The 20,198-nt window shown below is 52.4% G+C and overlaps 1 protein-coding gene across 1 annotated transcript in view; it reads right to left on the reverse strand.

Annotated features, from left to right (window-relative positions):
* The window catches only part of Coro2a (coronin 2A), a 28,395-nt gene that overhangs the window by 2,740 nt on the left and 5,457 nt on the right, over positions 1–20,198 (reverse strand). Inside the window, exons 3-8 of the mRNA XM_077797352.1 lie at positions 7,969–8,085; positions 4,298–4,447; positions 2,712–2,891; positions 1,714–1,830; positions 811–915; positions 22–118 (exon numbers count right to left, since the gene is read on the reverse strand). Coding sequence (XP_077653478.1) covers positions 22–118; positions 811–915; positions 1,714–1,830; positions 2,712–2,891; positions 4,298–4,447; positions 7,969–8,085 — 766 coding nt within the window. The remainder of the gene's footprint in view (positions 1–21; positions 119–810; positions 916–1,713; positions 1,831–2,711; positions 2,892–4,297; positions 4,448–7,968; positions 8,086–20,198) is intronic.

Genomic DNA, 20,198 nt, shown 5'->3' on the forward strand with positions numbered 1-20,198 from the left:
GCAGCCCGGGGTCCCGCTCACCAATGCCCTTCTGTGGGTTGTAGGAGCGGTACTCGGTCAGGTAGCTCAGGTGGGGCTTCTCGGCGCTCACCTCATAGTAGCGGATGTTGCCGTCTCCCTGGGAAACGAGGAGGCCAGACTCGGCTGGTGCCCAGCAGCACACCCCAGCCACCGCCTGGCGGCCAGATCCCCGCTCTCAGCGTGAACGGCTGGCAGCCCCCCTGCCCCACAGGGGACACCGGGGAGCTGGGCCCCTCACCAAGGCAGGCAAGAGAGTGTCCTCTGACCACGACCAACCCCCCCAGATCCTCCAAGGCCAGGCAAAGCTCTGGGGAGACAGGCCTGAACCTACGCCCACCCTAGTGCCACCCACGGAGGTCAGCACTGGCAAGTCCTCAGAGTCAACCGGAGAGTCTTGGCCCTCGGGGGACACTGCTGGTTGTCATAGTGACTTGGAGGTGAGGAGAGCACCGATCCTGGCACTAGTGAAGAGGCCAGAGGGGCCAGGTATGGACAGCCCTACCCGGTGGACACTGGCTCTGCCCCACCTTCACGGTGCCCTGCTGAGAAACGCTCTGGACCCAGAGTTGGGGAGGGACAAGCTTGGAGTGTCCAGCCAAGTCCTGGTCCCGGGGGTTCCTCTGGAGCAAGGAAGGTGGCCGAGGGGTGCTCTCCCGTGGGGAAGAGTGGCCTGTCCCTGCCCTATACTCGCAAGGGCCCAGGCTGGGCACCAGTGGGGCCCAGGCTGGGACATCTCTGCCTTCTGCCTCAGGGCTCCAGGTGGCCACCTCCCTCCTGTGCCAGGCTGACCTTCCCCACTATGTAGAGCATGTTGGTGTCCACGTCGTAGAAGGGAAACAGCACACCTGAGGAGCCGTCCAGGTCCTCCTCTGTGAGAGGCACAGAGAGGTTGTCCTGCAAGGGAAGGGAGACCAGGAAGGCCCGTGAGTCGCCTGGGGGCCTCGGTGGTGCTTGCCACGGGGCCGTGTGTGCACACATGTGTGTGTGTGAGAAAGAATACTGACTTTGTGTGTATGTGTTGAGTCCCTGGCTCTTGAGGTTCAATTTGTGGGTTGTCATAATGACTTGGAGGAGTCAAGAGCCTCAGGTGGACATAACATTTTAAAGGGACTAAAACAAGCTGGGCGGGTGGTGCACACCTGTAATCCCAGCAACTCGGGAGGCTGAGGCAGGAGGATTGCAAGTTCAAGGCCAGCCTCAGAAACTTAACAAGACTCTCAGAATCTTAGTAAGACCTCTCCAAACAAACAAACAAACAAACAAACAAATAAATAAATAAATAAATAAAAGGGCTGGGGGTGTTGCTCCGTTGTTAAGCATCCCTGGGTCTAATCCCCAGTCCCACAATAAATAAATAAAACACTTATGTATCCCTCCACTTGTTTGGCAGCATTTTGTCATTACCGAGTCACTTTTGGCACACCCGATCTCACTCTGCTCCCCTGCTGCCTGCCTCCCCCCCATCTTGTGTGATATTTTATTGCCTTGGCATCGGGAATTGAAGCCGCGGGCTCCTGACTCCTTCAATGATCAGCTGCACAAGGTCTGGCCTTGCCCAGGGGCATCTCCCTGTTCTTCACCCTGAACCCCGCCCCAGCCCTGGGCAGACCCTGCCAAGTGTGTGTGAGAGACCCCTGAGACAAGGACCGAAGCCCACCCTCAGTTGAGGGCCGGGCGATGCCTGAGGCTCACCTGGTCCCACAGGGCCATCTGCCGGTTGTTCCACCGAGATGTGCCCGTGGACAGCAGCTTCTTCATGTTCCCCAGGAACAGCACCTTGTTGGCCCGGTGCCCCTTGTAGCTGGCTTCCTGGAGGGAAAGGTGGAGTCAGTGTCGGGGATGCTGGGAGGGCACTCCTGGGCCATGAGCTGGGGTTTCTGCTCCACGTGGACGGAGCCCCCCACCCAGGGGCACCATCTCCAGGAAGCCTTCCCAGGTCACTCCCCTCGACACGAAGATTCTCCCACTATTTTTTTTTTTTTTTTGGTACTGAGGATTGAACCCAGGGGCACTTAACCCTGAGCCACATCGCAGCCCTCTTACATTTTTATTTAGGGACAGGGTCTCACTGAGTTGCTGAGGGCCTCTCTAAGTTGCTGAGACTGGCTTTGAACTCATGCTCCTCCTGCCTCAGCCTCCTGAGCTGCTGGGGTCCCAGGTGTGCGGCACCACACCCAGCTCTCCCACTATTTTTCAGAGGTCGGATACAGGAAACCTCCGCCAGCTCCACATCTTGCCCAGCGATACTGAGCACCCGCTGTGGGCCAGGCATGGGGCTGGGTGCAGGTGGCATGAGGGTTGTTCTATTTAGTCTTCTGAGAGGAAGGACTAACAGCCTATTGTCGCTGATGAGCAGATAGGCTCAGAGAGTAGGGAGTGCTTGCCGAGGGTCACTCCTCTGGGGTCCTGATCCCCAGCTAGTGACAGAGCTGAGGCACACCGACCAGTCTTGGAGTTAGACCAGGTTCCGATCCTAGCTCATGAAGTGCAAAAGACACTTCAGGCTTCTTTGGCCTCGGTTTTCTCACCTGAAAAATGGGCATGACTTATCTCACTTCCCAGTGGTGCCGAGAGGCCAGATGCGGATGCTGCCTACAGAGAGAGCCGGGTGCTGACCGGGGGCCAGCTGTTCTCAGAAGCCTCCCCACCCCATTCTTGGACTCCAAGCCAGACCCTGGCCCAGCACTGACCTGGAGGATAGTTCCTAGACGGGGGTCAAGAATCCGAATCTTGCGGTCTTTACAGGCAGTAGCCAGCAGGCTGCCGTTGGTGTTGAAGGACATGGAGAGGATCACATCTTGGTGACAGGTAATTGTCCTCACGGGGTTTACGATGACAGACTCCTTTGTATCCAGGTTCCAGACCATCACCTGCACGGCAGAGTGCTGGCTCTAAGTGCAGAGGCCACCCCCGCCCAGCCCCCAGAGCCACATGGCTGACCAGGCTGCAGGGAAACACAGTATCCCCGGGAGGGAAGCCGCAGCTGGCGGCCAGGCCCAGAAGACAGGGAAGGAGGGTGGGCACGCCTCTGGCGGGAGGGGGAAGCCAGAAGTCAGGCTGTTGGCAGTGACAGGAAAACACCATCTGCCTTTGAGCAAGAAAGCCTCCATGCAGGCAGGACCCCAGGGGACCCACTAGCTAATCCAGGGGGTTTCAGACAGTTATCAGCAGCAGTTTCCACTTCCCGAGGATAACCGGGGCCCTGTGCAGCTCCAAGGCCACCCGTGCTCATAGCCTGGGATGTGAACAGCGCCCCCTGGAGTTGGGTGCAGAACAGCCTGCACATCCGCACAGGGTACCCGGCAGACCGCGCTGCACAAACAGGTTACAAAAGCACTTCTTCCCCCACACCCCGCCCAGGTACTAGGGACTGAACCCAGGGGCACTTTACCACTGAGCTACATCCCCAGCTCTTTTTATTTTTCATTTTGAGAAAGGGTCTCCCTAAGTTGCTGTGACTGGCCTTGAACTTGGAATCCTCCTGAGTGGCTGGGTGTGCATCACATACCTGGCTTCAGAAATCCACTTGTGATCAGAGGGCCATGGAAGGCCCAGAGCCCTCCAAGGGCTCCCAGCCACTCCCTGACCCACCGCAGAGTCCCTGCAGTGCCTCTGCAAACCCAGTACAGCCAGAGGGGAAGAGCTGGGAATCTACAGCTGGGGTCTCACTGACCCACTGGCCCACAGACACCGAGGCCAAGAAAAGGCAAAGGGACAGTCCCAGATCATACTGCAAGTCCGTGACTAAGCTGGACAGCACCCAGGTCTCCTGGGCTGTAAACTGTCCCCATTGATGGGCAGTCGGTGGAGCAAAGGAAGCTGGTCCCTTCCAGGTAGGCAGTAATGGCCTGAACAGTGTCCCCCTGAGAAAATTCACGTCCACTCGGAACCTCAGATGTGACATTATTTGGAAACACAGTCTTCACAGGTATAGTTAATTAAGATGAGGTCCCAATAAATTGGGGTGGGCCCTCAATCCAATGACAGGTGTGCCTTCTAAGACCAGGAAAGAATGCACAGGGATGTGGCCACATGAAGACAGAGGCAGAGATTGGGGTGACGCAGCCACCAGCCAAAGGACCCCTGGAGCCTCCAGATGCCAGAAGAGGCACAGAAGGATTCTCCCTGGAGCCTCGGGAGGGAGCATGGCCTCCAAACACCAGGATTCCCAATTAGTCATCTCTAGAAGTAGGAGTGAGTGAGTCTCTGTTGTCCGAAGCCCCCAGCTCCCGGGGACTCCTCTGGGAAGCCTCGGGAAACTCAGAGATGGCCTCACCTTGTAGTCGTAGCCAGAGCTGAAGAGGATGTTGGCGGCCGTGGGGTGCCACTCCACCAGGCCCACCCTGCGCGAGTGGCCCACCAGCTCCTTCTTGTAGGTTGTGAGGTTCCTTGTCAGCAGCTGCTTGGGGATGTCCCAGATCTTAATCTGGTAGGGAGACATGGTCCGGGAGTGTCATCCGGGGCACACTGGTACCTTTCCACCCTAAGCCACAGATCCGTGTGGTGCCCAGCTGCTCCTCACTCAGAGGGGGGACAGGGCTTTACCTAGTCCTCCAGCCCAAACAGGGGCTGATTTTGATCAGAGATGAGTCTATGCTTCCAAATATGCCGCTAGGAAATCTTTACCATCTTTTTTTTTTTTTTTTTTTTTTTTGTATTAGGGATTGAACCTGGGATTCTTTACCACTGAGCTACATCCCCAGCTCTTTTTATTTCTTTGAGACAGGGTCTCTCTAAGTTGCTTAGGGCCTTGCAAAATTGCTGAGGCTGGCCTCAAACTTGTGATCCTCTTGCCTCAGCCTCTTGAGTGCCTGGGATTACAGCTGTGTCCCACCATGCCTGGCTTCATTTTTGCCATCTTGACGGCCGGAGGTGGTGGCCGGTGGGTGGACTATAGGCATGTCTCCCAGGCTGGATGCCAGTGCAAATCTGCTTCTCAGCCTAGGAAGACTGCTCAAGAGTGTTCCTTCTCCTTGCTCAGAGGCTCAGAGTGGAGCCTCAACTGTCTGGATGAAGGGGTTGGGCTATGTTCTCAGGGCACTCGGGAATCACTGTGGGCCCTGGAGCAGGGAAGGGCAGCCACAGACTGGACTTAGAGAGGAACTGTGGGTGGCCTGGGGGAGGAAAGGCCACTGGCCAGGAGGCTGGGCTGCAGCGGTCCGAGGCTGAGCTTCACCGTGAGGGCCCGGGGCTCCCTTCTAGAGTGGTGTCGTCTGAACACAGAGGGGGACTGCCATGGCAAGGAGGAAGCCCATCCTGAGAACACCAATGGAGATGCAGCCAGGGATGGTGCTGCCTTGACATTCCTATTGTCCTGCTGGGTTCTCAGGTCCTAGGTGATGTGTGTACACTTCCCTTAGGGACAGACAGGTTTTTCAGGTGGGAGACTTTTTAAATCATTCAGCTAACACCTATTTCCTGATGGCCTTGGATCTGAAACTAGGAAGTGAACTCTGTCTGGAGAGGCACAGGCTTCAGACAGGGCAGGCCGGGGAGGGCTGTCACTGCACAGAGCTGGACTTGGCTGGAACACAGGTTCTGGGCAGGTCTGCTGCTGGCCCATCCCCATGGTGCCCAGCCCAGGGCCTGGGGGCACAGAGCAGTCAGCCTGGCACTTTCCACAGATGCATTTACCCAGAATGAATTTGCTCCCCTCTGTTGAGGCTGGGGTGTCCCCCAAAGGCTCATGGAAGGCGGAAGGCTTGGTCTCTAAGGCCACAATGTTGGGGCTTTAGAAAGGGGATGAGATCGTGAGGCTTTGACGGCATCAGTGGATTGATCCACAGAGGAATTAATAGCTTGATGGCATTGTGGGACATGGTGGCAGCTTTAGGATGGGGGTGGGGGGGTTAGCTGGAGGCAGCACCTCTCACCGTGTGCCCTGCAAGGGCATTTCTTGTCCCCGGGCCCTTCTCTCTCTTTGTTACTTGCTGTCACGGGTGAGTGGCTTTCCCCTGCCACCCCCTTCGCCACGAGGCTCTGCCCCACTCAGACCCAGTGCAGCGGAGCCAGCCCAGCATGGACCGAACCTCTGAAAACAGGGGCCCAAATACATCTTTCCCCCTCTAGGTTGTCTTCTCCAGCATTTGTCACAGCTGCAGAGAGCTGACCAACAAACACCCCAATCCCAATAATCATGGCCACTGCCCCTGGGCTGTCAGAGAAGCGACCGCGGCAGGCCATGAGGTCTTTAATAAATAGACCTTCTAGCTGGGCGCGGTGGCACACGCCTCTAATCCCAGGACTCAGGAGGCTGAGGCAGGAGGATCGTGAGTTCTAAGCCAGCTTCAGCAAAAGTGAGGTGCTAAGCAACCCAGTGAGACCCTGTCTCTAAAATAGAGCTGGGGATGTGGCTCTGTGGTCAAGTGCCCCTGGGTTTAACCCATGGTACCAAAAAGAGAAAAAAGAGAGAGAGAGAGTGACTGTCCTTCTAGGGGGCTTGCAGAGCTGCTTGGAGAGGGAAGGGATCAGGGAGGGCGGCTGAGCTAGGGGTGGCATCCTGCCAGCAGCCACACTCACTGGAGAAAGGCCCTCTGTCCCAGGCCTCGACTGCCCTTTTGGTGAAACGGTCCCTTACGTTTCTCAGCAGTGTCCTGTATGGGCACGACACAAAGCCTCTGGGAAATGCCTGCCCGCCTTGCCCCACACACTGTTCCGCCTCCTTCCATCCAGCGGGAGGTTCTGCGAGCCACTCTGTTTCCCTTCCTGCTGCAGCTGCCCACAGAGCTCTTTCCCCGTGTCCTCCATCTGCGGCTCTGAGGAACGTGGCCCAGCTCAGCAGACAGAGGAGGGGCTCTGCTGTCGGTCACACCTGTCATTGTAACGTGGCAAGGTGCTGCCCCTCTCTGACCCTGGGCTTGTCCACCCGAAAGACATTCTCCCTTGTGGGGTCGCTGGGAAGACGGAGTGAACTAAGTGTCCTGAGTCAAGAATGCAGCGGGACGGCAAAGAAATGATGCCTGCCCTGTCACCTTATTGTCATCTTCTGCTTGCACCTGCGCTTTTTAAGCCACAACCATTATTGTTTTAGGAGGAGCTACAGGATGAATTATAAGTAAATGACACTGAACATTGTGGTGACAGTGACTAGGTCTCTGGTATACAGGAGGAGCTCAAAAAAGTGGGTGAAAACTGGGCATGGTGATTCATGCTTGCAGTCCCAGGTACCCAGGAGGCTGAGGCAAGAGGATCACTAGTGACCCCAGCAGTTCAAGGTCAGCCTGGGCAGCACAGCAAGACCTTATCTAAAAAAAACAAAAAAAAAAGAAAAAGTTGGTGGGACTGACCTTGACCTTTTGAAATGGTGGACTGACCTTCTGGGATGGTTCTGGAGCCCATATTTTGTTTTGTTTCATTTTGGTACCAGGAATTGAACTCGGGGGGGGGGGTGCTTAACCCATGAACCACATCCCCCGCCCTTTTTCATTTTGAGACAGGGAAACTTGCTCAATTGCTGAGGCTGGCCTTGAACTTGAGATCCTCCAGCCTCAGCCTCCTGAGTGGTTGGGATCATAGGCGTGAGCCACCACACCCAGCTTTATGGGGTCCACGGTCAACAAGGCTCCTGTTTCCATCATTTTCTAGTTCACTTCCCCACCGTCTGTGAGATCGAGTGGCATGTTAGATTTTGACCACAATAAAAATGTCCCTTGCAGCATGCTGCAGTCCCCCAGAGGGCAGGCTCTCCCACTGGAGCCGACTCTCCCTGGACCCTCAGGAGATGGGCTGAAGCTATTCTGTACCCATTTTGTAAGTGGGGAAACAGAGGCCCCAGAGAGGAGTGGTCCCCACGTCCCACAGTGCCCAGGACTTCTCAACGTCTCACCCTCCCCACGTGGCGACCCCCCCTCCGTGATGAAGGTGAGCCCCCTGGAGCCCAGTAGATGTCACCTGGCCTGCCTGCCCCGCCCCACCCCCTCCCGGCCAGGGGCCAGTGCCCACACTCACCGTGGTGTCTTCTGAACAGGAGGCGATCTCAAAGTCATCAAAAGGGTTCCACTTGATGTCTAAGACGTTCCCGCGGTGCCCACAGACCTTCGGGTAGTGGGGGTCCAACTTTCCTGTCTGTAGAACATTGGCCGGGGAGAGGCCTCTGTGAGTCCAGCACCCCCAGGCCACCCAGTCAGCAATCGCCGAGTAGAGGGGAAAGCGTCAGGGACAGATCTGGGCGTGAATCTAGGTCTCCCCGCGTGTTCCCTAGGGGAGTTACGACACTTCTCTGAGCCTCAGTGTCCTGCTGGGTCCAGTAGAGGGAATAATGGGTCCATGTGAGGATCCCAGGCGGCACAGTGCCCGCACACAGGAGTGTTCAGGACAGGGCCAGTCCCTTCCTACCCTGCTGGCTGGTCTGTGAAAAGGTGCAGCTCTTTTGGAGAACAGACTGGCACAGTTCCTCAGAGGTCACACACAGAATTACTATCTGACCCAGCAATTCCACCCCGAGGTGTATCCCCAAGAAAATGCAAACACAGGTCTACATAAAACCTCCCAATGTTAGCCAGGCGTAGTGACACAAGCCTGTAATCCCAGCAACTCAGGAGGCTGAGGCAGGAGGATCCCAAGTCCAAGGGCAGCCTCAACAACTTAGTAAGACACTATCTCAAAAGAAAATAAAAAGGGCTGGGGATGTAGCTCAGCAGTAGAAGGCTTGCCTAGCATGCATGAAACCCTAGATTCAATCCCTAGTACCACACACACACACACACACACACACACACACACACACCCAAACTGGAAACCCAAATGTTCATTAAGTGATGAATGGATATCTACAGTGTTGTGCATTCATACAATGGAGTATTATTCAGCTAGGAAAAGGAATGAAGTACTGATACATAGTACAACGTGGATGAATCATGAAAACACTGTGCTACATGAGAAGACAGGTGTAAAAGGCCAGGCACTGTGGAGGGTTTCTGTCGTCCCAGCTACTTAGAAGTCCAAAAAAGCCAGGCTCGGTGGCACACACCATAATCCGCCATTGGGAGGCTGAGACAGGAAGTTGAAGGCTAGTCACAGAGACTTAGCAAGGTCCTAAGCAACTTAGTGAGACCCTGTCACAAAATAAAAAATAAAATGGGCTGGGCTGGGATGTGGCTCAGTAGTTAAGTGCCCCTGGGCTCAATCTGAGGGACCAAAAAAAAAAAAAAAAAACAAATCATGGAGACAGAAGGGAGAGGGGCTGCTGTGGGGGAGACTAGTGAGTAGGGGGTTTCTTTTTGGAATGACGAATTATTTTGGAATCAGATAGTGATGATGGTCACAGAGCTCTGTGACCACACTGACCCACTGCATCGACTTTGAAACGGCGAATGTGGCAGTGTGTGCCTGTACCTCCACTAGAACACTGCCCCCCATTTCCTGCGGAGAATTCCTGCATCCATGCAAGGAAGGAAATACAGGCCCTGCAGCCCGGCCCCGAAGCCCTGAGCTGAGACTTCCAGCCCCATCCACAGACCTGGATTTCCTGGGCTCAAGGAACCTCCAGACCAGCCAAGTCCCAGAAACCTGGGCCTGGCAGTGACAGCACACTCCTTTGGCACAGAACATTCATGGCCCTGGCAGAACAAGGACCAGGACTCAGGCCTGGTCCACCCCACAGCCACCATCCAGCCTCAGGCCTCCGAGCCACCCCCCAGGATGCCTCTTTACAGGGGAAGAGACAGAAGAGGAGAAGGTGGGCCCCCCACCCATCCCGCCAATACTCTTGATGTGCTAGGTGGCAGGCCCCATTGGAAGTGACAGATACAATTTCTTTTCTTTTTTTTTTTTTTTAAATTTTTGGTCCTGGATATTGAACCCAGGGCTGCTTTCCCGTGAAGCCACATTATTTTATTTTATATTTTGAGCCGGGTCTAAGTTGCTCAAGGCCTCTCTAAATTGCTCAAAGCCTTGCTAAATTGCTGAGGCTGGCCTCAAATTTGCAATCCTCCTGCCTCAGCCTTCCGAGTTGCTGAGATTACAGGAGTGCACCACAGCACCTGGCTCAAAGGAACTTTCTTTTAAAGACCTTTGCTTGTTTATTTATTTGGCAGTACTGGGGATAAGCCCAGAGCCCTGTGCATGCCAGGTAAGCACTTCCCCACTGGACCACACCCCTAGCCCTGCAAAGGAACTTTCAACAGAGTGGACTCAGGGGACTTCCCCTCCTTCTCTCACCTCCCTGACTTTGCAGAAATGGCACTTCTTCTTTTTTTTTTCTTTTTTTTTTTTTGGTGCTGGGCATTGAACCCAGCTAAACCTATGCTCTATTGCTGAGCTACCCCCAGCTGACCACTGCACTTCTGTGTGGCAGCCCAGAGACCATGCCTAACTGCAACTGAGCAAAGGATCAGAGATGGTGTCTGGCTTTGCTTAACGAGGCTCTGAATTGGGCAGCTGCCATGATAATGGGCACAGGGCTTCCTGGTCACCTTGGGCAAACTAGGAAACGCAGTCCCCTGGGCCTCTGGTTCCCGGGGCTACGTTTAGGCGTGCATGCATCTTAGTAGCTTGCCAGCAGAGGAGGCAACCCTGGGCTCCCCTCTGGACATACTCTGTCCATCTCAGCTCTCCCCTAGGGAAAGGGTATTAGACACCTCACCCTAGACTGGGTCCCACACTGGAGGGACACCCATACACACCCATTCAGAGAACTTGGACTTGTGTCATTTGTTCCAGGTGTGGGAGGGACATGGGCAAAAGTTCCATGTCTTTCACAGGGTTCTGTCTTCTCCACAGGTAAAGGAAATGGGTCCCTGATCAGATCTCCACGAGACCCTCCCTCTAGCCACTGATTCCTCACAGGGCCTCCGAGCCATCCCACACAAGTCCTCAGGGCAAGTTTTCAAAAATTGAAATCTGACAGCTGGGCACGGTGGCCCACACCCGTAATCCTAGCAGCTCGGGGCCGAGGCAGGAGGATTCCAAATTCAGGCGGGTCTCAGCAACTTGGAGAAATCTTGTCTCAAAATAAAAAGGGCACCGGCTGTGGTGGTGCACGCCTGCAATCCCAGCAGTTTGGGAGACTGAGGCAGGAGGATCAAGAGTTGAAAGCCAGCCTCAGCAACGGCAAGGTGCTAAGCAACTCAGTGAGATCCTGTCTCTAAAAAAGATATAAAATAGGGCTGGGGATGTGGCTCAGTGGTCGAGTGCCCCTGAGTTCAATCCCCGGTACATCCCTCCTCCCAAAAAAAGGGCTGGGGATGTAACTCAGTGGAAAAGTGCCCTTGGATCTAATCCCTGTACAAACAAACAAACAAACCAAAAAACTGTGTCACATACATGCTCAATTATTATTATTTGTTTTTAACAAGGGATTGAACCCAGGGGTGCTTAACCACTGAGCAACATCCCTGGCCCTTTTTATTTTTCATTTATGGAGCAGGGTCTCACTAAGTTGCTTAGGGTCTCACTAAGTTGCTTAGAGCCTCACTAAGTTGCTGAGGCTGGCCTTGAACTTGAGATCCTCCTGCCTCAGCCTTCTGAGCAACTGGGATTACAGATGTGCACCGCTGTGCCCAGAACCTGATCAAATCTTGCAAGTCTCTTTTCCTCATCTGTAAAATGCAAATAATCTCTTCCTTGCAAGATTGTTGAAGGTTAAGTGGGATATTATATATGAAAAGCCAAAGAGTGAGGTGCTGTAGAAGTGCTCAGTAATAGCTATGATTGCATATGTAGTGTGTGTGTGTGTGTGTGTGTGTGTGCACATGCACCAGAATGTTAACTATAGTTATATCTAGACGGTGGGATATGTGGGTGGTTTTTTAACATCTTCTTTTTTTTTTTTTTAAGAGAGAATGTGTGTGTGAGAGAGAGAGAGAGAGAGAGAGAGGGAGAGAGAGAGAATTTTTTTTTTAATATTTATTTTTTAGTTTTCGGCGGACACAACATCTTTGTTGGTATGTGGTGCTGAGGATCGAACCCGGGCCGCACGCATGCCAGGCGAGTGCGCTATCGCTTGAGCCACATCTCCAGCCCCAACATCTTCTTTTTCTTTAATTTTAACTATGTAAATTTGGCAATGAAAAAGGTATTTAAAAACAACACTATAACTGGGCACAGTGGCACATGCCTGCAATCCCAGTGGCTCGAAAGGCTGAGGCAGGAAGAGTGCAAGTTCAAAGCCAGCCTCAGCAACTTAGCAAGGCTGTAAGCAAACTAGTGAGACCTTACCTTAAAATGAAAAATAAAAAGGGCTCGGGATGTGTGCTCAGCGGTTAAATGCCCTTGGGTTCAATCCCTGGTACCAAAAAACAAAACAAATACAAATTAAAACAAAATTAAATCTGAAAGTTAAAAATAAATAAATTTTTAAAAATCTACAGCTGGGTGCAGTAGTACACACTTGTAATCCAAGTGACTTAGGAGACTGAGGCAGGAAAACTGCAAGTTTGAGGCCAGCCTCAGCAACTTAGTAAGACCCTGTCTCAAAATAAAAAAATAAAAATAAAAAGGGCTGGGGGGTGTTGCTCAGCGATAGGGCACCCTATCAATCTCTAGGGCTTCAATCTCCCTAGTACCACCACCAATAATAATAATAATAATAATAATAATAATAATAATAATAATGGCCAGAAGGAGCCCGGTGCATGCCTGTAATCCCAGATCCCAGGAGGCTGAGGTGGGAGGACCCTGAGTTTGAGGTCAGCCTGGGCAACTAAGTGAGACAAACAAAACAGCAAAAACCTCCAGGGCTCTCAGAGACCAGGACTGGTGAGCACACAGCTGGGCCCTCTCGTCCGTGTCCCTGGCAGCAATCACTAATGGGTCGCAGCACTCTGGCACCTGGGGAAGCCCAGACAGGAGGGAATGTGAGGGCCAGGGCCGGCTTGAGCCCAGGCCTCTGGCCTCTCCGGCGTCAGCCTCTGCTGTACTTAAAGCGGTGCTCTGAGAGGCCTCCTGCGTCAGTGTCCTGGCCCTCTTCCCACACTCAACCTTTCCCTTTTCTTGGATTGTTTCCTGGGTCAAAGGGCACGAACAGTACTGAACCTTTAGCTGCGGGCCATGGTTTGCTCTCAGAGCCTTTATCTCCAATTTCTGGCCCAGGGCCAGGCCTTCACTTCGGCCCTGCAGGTTTCTCAGGAAGCACTAATTGTTAGGCTGGCCTTGGGCTGACAGGAGGCCACTTCCCACACCTCCCGCCTCCTGCGTCCCTCTGAGTGGGAGCCTCAGACTAAGGGAAGGTGTCCCAGGGCCAGGCCTGGCTCAGAGGGGCGGCTCCCAGAGGGCTGAGCTGGGGCCAGCGGTCCTTCCAGGCCTGCCGAGCAGAAGCTCCAGCCCCAGACAGCTGCCCCTCAGCAGACAAGGCTGGCCAGGCCTCCCTGGAGACCACCGGCATTAGGGGACATGAGCCAGTCTGATGGGCTATTGACTGAACTGCTAAAAAGCCTGTCAGGGCAGGGACACTGATAAACAGGAGGCCATTTCTTCCTTGCTGTGCATTAGGCCAGCACTCAGCCAGGGACAGGCCTCTGATTTATGGGGACACAGGCTCTAAATCCAAGAAGATGCACCTGCTCCCTTGCAGGCTCCAGAGAGCCCTGGCTGGGTGCTGGGGCTGGGCTGTCCAGCCTGAGTCTCCCACAGGCCGCCCTGGGGCTGGTGGAGTGGGCTCCAGGCAGTGGAGCACAGACCTCAGCAGCCACAATGGGAGGGGCTGTGAGGCCACTATTGTCACCCTCAGCACTCACAGAGGCGTGGCTACTCCGGTCACAATGTCACAGCCATGGCCTGAACTCAGGGCCTCACACATGCTAAGCCAGGGCTCGGCCACTGGGCTGCACCCCCGCCTGCCCGGATTTTAATGTTGCTGGTGTGTTTCACTGTGCACCAGGTGAAACTCTTCTCGGGGGACTCCCATCCCTGCGGATGGCAGCTGCTCCAGGGGGCCCCAGTGAGCCCACGGGATGCCTTGCGCCTTTTCCAACTGACCATCTCAAGAGCTGGGTCAGTCACGTTCCCGTGGCTATCAGGACGGCACTGTGAATGTTTTCCTTAAGGATGCTCATTTAAGGAGTGGACGCGGGCTGGGCATATCCCTGACTTCCCAGACACCCCCAGGAAGCAGTGCCTCCCAGTCTCTGCCTGTCTTGGGAGGAAGAAAGATGCAGTGCACCCAGGAAGAGGCTTCAGAGAACTCGACTGGTCCCACCTGCACTGCTAGACGGGAAGGCTCAACATCCTGGCCTGCCGGCCTTGCCTTGGAGGCTCTGAGGAGGAAGGTGGTCATTCTCCCAGGCAGTGGCCCTGGGGGAGTCCGAGCAGAGTGCCAATTGGCCACCCAGGCTCGAGGGTCAGTGTGGCCTCTGAGCGCACAGTGGTGAAGTGCCCCTTCCTCCCAGGCACCCAGTGTCCATTTGGCCCTCAGGCCACAGCCCCTGTGGCCTGGTCCACGCCCAGCTGTGTCCCAGGCTCTGCTGCCCTTGCCAGGTCCCTCTCCACCCTCCGCACCTCACAGCAAAGTCCACACTTCTCAGCCCTGGGGGGCGGGGAGCGCCTCTGTCCCAGGGCAGGAGCCCCCTCTGCCTGTCCCTGAGGCTCAGGGTGGCCTCCTCAGACCTGTCCTCCGCCTGCTCCCTGGCAGACCTTGGTTGCCAAGGCTGCAGGTGCAGGTCTCTAACTCGCCCTCCAGCCCCTCTGCAGGCTCACGTCACAATGTGCGAGAGGGAGGGAAGACAGGGCCACTCCCTTTGGGACGTCAGACTCTGCCTGGGACAAGCACACCCCTCTGGCTCCTCCCAACCCCGCACGCCCCTACCCGCTTCCTTGGAGAAGTGTCCTCTCCTTTTGCTGGGCAAAGGAGGGAGCTGGGGTGGAGGAGGTGGCTGTGGCCGCCAAGGGGCTCCCTGACTCTGCTCTAGGCCTGGTGTGGAGTGAATCCCTGGTAACCATCCAGAAGCACAAGGAAATAAACAGAGCCAACCTCAGGAGCAGCAGGGGGGTTAGGAGAGGCAGCTCCGAGGTCACACCCAGGTCTGGGCTCCCATCCAGGTCCTGGCCCTACTGCCCAGGGTGCTGGGGGGTCATCTCACAGAGCCTCAGCGTCCTCATCTGCACAACGGGGCCGTCCCCACAAAATAGGCTGGTGTGGGGAGGACCCAGTGTGAATGCCCAGCCCTGGTTACACCAGGACAAAGGCCAGCCTCCGGGAAGGAGGAGCAGGTGTGTTCAGTCCCGGGTGGGTTTCCCGTCCCTGCTGGGGACAAGAAACCGTCCACCAAGCCCCGGGTGTGCACCTTGGTGGGACCTGCAGGCCAAACAAACCACACACAGAGGCATTTATGAGGCGACCAGGGACACTGTCCTCTGAACGGGGGACCACGGTTCCAAGAAGTGATCGATGTGATTCTGGCATTGTGGTGATGTCAGAAAACGTCCCTGTCTTTGGGGAGTTGCACACTGAAGTCTGACAAAACGACCAGGATTTGTTTTAAAATATTTCAGGGGAAAAAAAAAAAAAGGTTATGGATAAAGCCAGAGGGTGAACGCTTGATAATTCTACAAGCCGGGGATACAAGCATTCATGACACTGTTTTTATCTACTTCTGAGCTCGAGATTTTTATTCCTCGAATTATGAAAATGAACTAGATAGAGGCTTGCTTCTGAGAACAGGGCTTGCAAACCAAAAGCCTGAGCATCACCTGGGAGCAAGGGAGGAGGGTCAGCAGTAAAAATACGGGCCGCCCAGATTTATTCAATTTTCAGATAAGACAACAAAGAGGGCTGGGGATGTGGCTCAAGCGGTAGCGCGCTCGCCTGGCATGCGTGCGGCCCGGGTTCGATCCTCAGCACCACATACAAACAAAGATGTTGTGTCCGCCGAGAACTAAGAAAGAATAAGTATTTTTAAAAAATTCTCTCTCTCTCCTCTCTCACTCTCTCTTTCAAAAAAAAAAAAAAAAAAAAAAAAGACAACAAAGAAATTCTTGGTATAAACGAGTCCCATGCAATATTTTACTAAAAATCATTTGTGAAAACGGTTTGATCGTTTCCTGTAAAAGTAAACAGGCAACAACTGCCCTCCCGGGCATCGATCCCAGAGACACGGAGACTGCGTTACATCTCCACGCACAAGAACGCAACCCCAACATGAATGCTTACTGCAGCTTTATCCCTCACAGCCCCAAACTGGAAACAGCCAGACGGCTTTCTTTTTTAATTTTATTTTTAATATAAAAATATTAAATTTTTAATATAAAAATAATATAATTTATATTATATTTTTAATATAAAAATAAAATTAAAAATAAAGGCATCATGCCTTTATTTTATTCATTTCTTTTTATGTGGAGCTGAGGATCAGACCCAGTGCCTCACATGTGCTAGGCGAGTGCTCTGCCACTGAGCCCCGGCCCCGGCCCCTGATGGCTTTTAATGGGGTGAGTGGTTCAGCAAACTGCTGCATCCGTTCTGTGGAACACGGCTCGACTGGAAAAAGGAACAGGCTGCGGACACACGCAGCAACCTGGATAGATCCCGGAGAATGAGGCCGAGGGAGAGTGCCCGCCCAATGGCTGCTCATTTATATAACATTCTCCAAAGGACAAAAGTGTAGGAATGGAGAACATTTTAGTGTTGTCAGGGGCAAAGAAGGGAGTAGGGCCGAGGGAGGTGGCTGTGGCCATCAAGGGGCGATGGAGGGGTCTCTGTAGTGACGGAAAGGCTCTGTGCCTTGACTGTATCGATGTCGGTGTCACGGTTGTGACACTGTACTGCATTCTTATAAGATGTCACTACCCTTTACTACAGGGTGATTGGTACTCTGGACTATTTATTACAACTGCATTCTGAGTCTATAATCATTTAATTAAAAAGTTTACAGTGAAAACATGAATTGTTTGTCTGGAATCAACTGAACGAGGCATCCTGATTCTGACTTGGCCACTCTGGGAACCTGCTGGAAATGCACTCTGGACCACTGAATGACAATCTGCACAGTAACACTAAAGTACCAGGGGCTCGGATAGGTGGCTCCAAGCTCCTGTTGGGCCTGGATTCTTTGGAGTCCGGGATGGTCGCAAGCTATTTATAAGATTTCAAAAAGCCAAAGGGGACCATGCATCTTACCTAGAATCAGGCTGTACAGAAAAACTGAGTCCTAACTCTCCTCCATTGGACTTAGAAGAGCACGGACTAACTGTTCTAAATAGGCTTCAGAATCAAGGCCCTGCTCATCTGACCTCACCTCCCAGGCTCTTGCCAAGTAACAGTGCACAAACATTCCAAACCCATTTCCACCTCAGGGCCTTTGCACTTGTGATTTGTTCTGCCGAAACATTTCCTCTGGAGCTTCAAATATCTCTCTGCTCCCAAGAATGATCTTCCCAGATCATGCTGTCTTAAACTAGTGCCCTTTTCCCCACCCGTGTCACTCTCTCTTCTCATCAAACCAATGCACTTCCTTGATATCACTGTTAGTACCTATTTATACTGAGTAATTCAAGTGGGTTAGAAACTGTGATAGTGATGAAAGAATCTGAGTAATCCAAATCAAGATAATCAATTAATTCATTTCTAATTATTAGGATGTAGTGTGTTTGGTGGATGGAATCTTTTACAGGTTCCCAGAGCTTGAAAGAAACAAGCAGCCACATGGGTCCTCTCCAGAGGCCCCTCTAGCTCTGACCTTCAAGTTCTCTAAGCCTCATTTTGCACTTTCCCTCCCCGGCCTGTAAATTGTCCCCTCCCTGGAAGGCAGCTCACGTGTCTCCCCCTGGCATTAGAGGCTCTTCCCTCCTGGCCCCGTCTATTTCCCCAGAGTGCACTTCCCTTCCTCTCCTTGGGTTGATCAATTGTCTGCCCTGTTCCCTGGACATGACTTCGCTTGTGCTTTGCCCTTGGCCGTCTGTGCCCACCCTGGTTTTCTGGATGAGCAAACCATTATGTAATCAGTTGATGAATGTTTGTGGACAATTTTCAATGGTGTTTGTGGACGCCAACTACGCGACTACGATGTAATATGAAGGTGAACAAAGTACGGGTGCCCTTCCCCATCCTAAGTACATTTGGAGGTACCAGCCCAAGACTACAAATGACTCTAGTTCAAAAGTGGCCACAGCTCAGTGCCCTGAGCAAGGACTCTGTGGTGGAATGTGTCTTCAGAAAGGAGAATCCTATAGTGATCTGGAGGAGGAAGCGGCGGTGTCTATCCATGAACATGGTGCACATCACCACGTACTTAGGGCATCTTTGATATTAATCCTTCAGTGATGCTATGTGATTTTCCTTTCTAAATCTTGCATATTTGTAGGTATCCAATCTTCTTTGATTCCACTGCAAATGTTAAATTACAATTTCTAAATGTTCCTGGTATGTACAGATACAATTCATTTTTCTGAGTTTTATATCCAGAGGCCTTTTAAATGCTCTTAATTTTTCTAACAATTTGACGACATGCTATTTTGGGTTTCTATGTAGACAATTCTATATGTGAGTATAGTCATTTTATTTCTTCCTTTTCCATCCCAATACCTTCAACTTCTTTTTCTAGTCTTACTGCACAGGCCATGACTTCTTATTCGTGGTTTTAAAAGGTTGCTCTTATTGTTCCTCCTTTAGAAATGATATTTGTATTATTTACAAAAGAGGCCAAAGTTAACAGCACCAATGATGGGACAAACTGGCAGCATGTGTCCCATGACGTAATGAAACAAGAAGGACACAGCATCATACATGTGACAGTCCTGCCAAAAATACATAAATGAGTCTAATCATTTGAATTTGGGTTGCACATTATGATTTAGCACTGTATCGTGTTGAATTCTCAGAATGTGGCTGCATTATGGTTTTATAAGAAAATGTTCTTGTCCTTAGAAGAAGCAGAGAGAAGTACAGTAATCAGAGGTGAAGGATCTTATCTATAACTTCTCGCTGCTTCCAAATACACACACACACACACACACACACACACACACACACACACCCAGACACAATCACACAATGCAAATTTGGTAAAATGTTAATAACTGGTGAACTCAATAAAACTGGAATTCATTCAACCATACTTGCAAATTTTCAAATTATAAAATAAATAAATGCTGTCTGCTACAGGCTGTGTAATTCCCTTCTACCCCTGGTGCCACAGTTTGGATCTGTCACGTCCCACAAAGGCACAAGTAGGTACTTAAGGCTTGGTCACCAGGGAGGAGGTGCTATTGGGAGGTGGTGGAGTCTATAGAAGGTGGGGCTTGGTGTGTGTTTGAGGGGTGCTCTGTCTCTTGCACCCCCAGTCCTGTTTTTTATTTTGAGACAGGGTCTCCCTTAGTTGCCGAGGCTGGTCTTGAACATGTGATCCTCCTGCCTCAGCCTCCTGAGGCGCTGAGGTTTCAGGCGTGTGCTACCCTGCCTGGCTCTAGTGGGCGGGGCAGGCTCTAGGTCACTGGGAGCAGGCCCTAGCGGGGGGGCTTGTGCACTGTGACCTTTGCCTTCGTCTCTCCTTCCTGGTGATCAGGTGATGGTTTCACTGTCCCATGCCCTCCCCACAGGATGCCCGGCCTCTCCACAGGCCGAAGGCAAAGGGGCCAGTTGGTCATGGACCGAAGCCTCCACCACAGTGAGACACAGTAACTGTCTCCTCTTTCTGTTTGTTATCTCAGGTGTTTGTTATAGGGACAGAAAGTGGACTAACACTACGTGTTTGCTGAGATCTTTCTCCTGGGTGGGCACTGAGCTTTACCAAGGGCTTTTTCTGCATCTGTGGAGAGGACGGCGTGATTCTCTCCTTTCATTGGTTAAGAGGAATGACATTTGCCTTTGTGGGTTGACGAGTATTAAACCACCTTTATTCTGTTATAAATCCAACTGGATCCTAATTATCCACAGTTTCACTCTTTTTTTTCTGGTAATTTTGCATCCATCTTCCTGAGTGTCATTGGTCTGTATTTTTTTCTTTTCTTTCTTTCTTTTTTTTTTTTTTTTTTTTTGTGGCGCTAGGGATGAATCCAGGGCTCCTGCCCGCTAGGTGGACACTGTCGCTGAGCCACATCCCAGCCCCATCTACAATTTTTCCTTCTTGTTCTGTCCTTGTCTGGTTGGGGATCAAGGCCGCACTGGCCTCACAGAATGAGGAAGGGAGTATTCCATTTTCCTATTTTTAGGAGCTTGTTATCTCTTCCTTGAAAGGTTTGTAAGAGTTGCCTGGAAATCCATGCAGGCCTTGTATGGATGGATGTGTAAAATCCAACAAATACGCAGA

The sequence above is a fragment of the Urocitellus parryii genome, chromosome 4 (genome assembly GCF_045843805.1).
Source record: "Urocitellus parryii isolate mUroPar1 chromosome 4, mUroPar1.hap1, whole genome shotgun sequence".
NCBI lineage: Eukaryota > Metazoa > Chordata > Mammalia > Rodentia > Sciuridae > Urocitellus > Urocitellus parryii.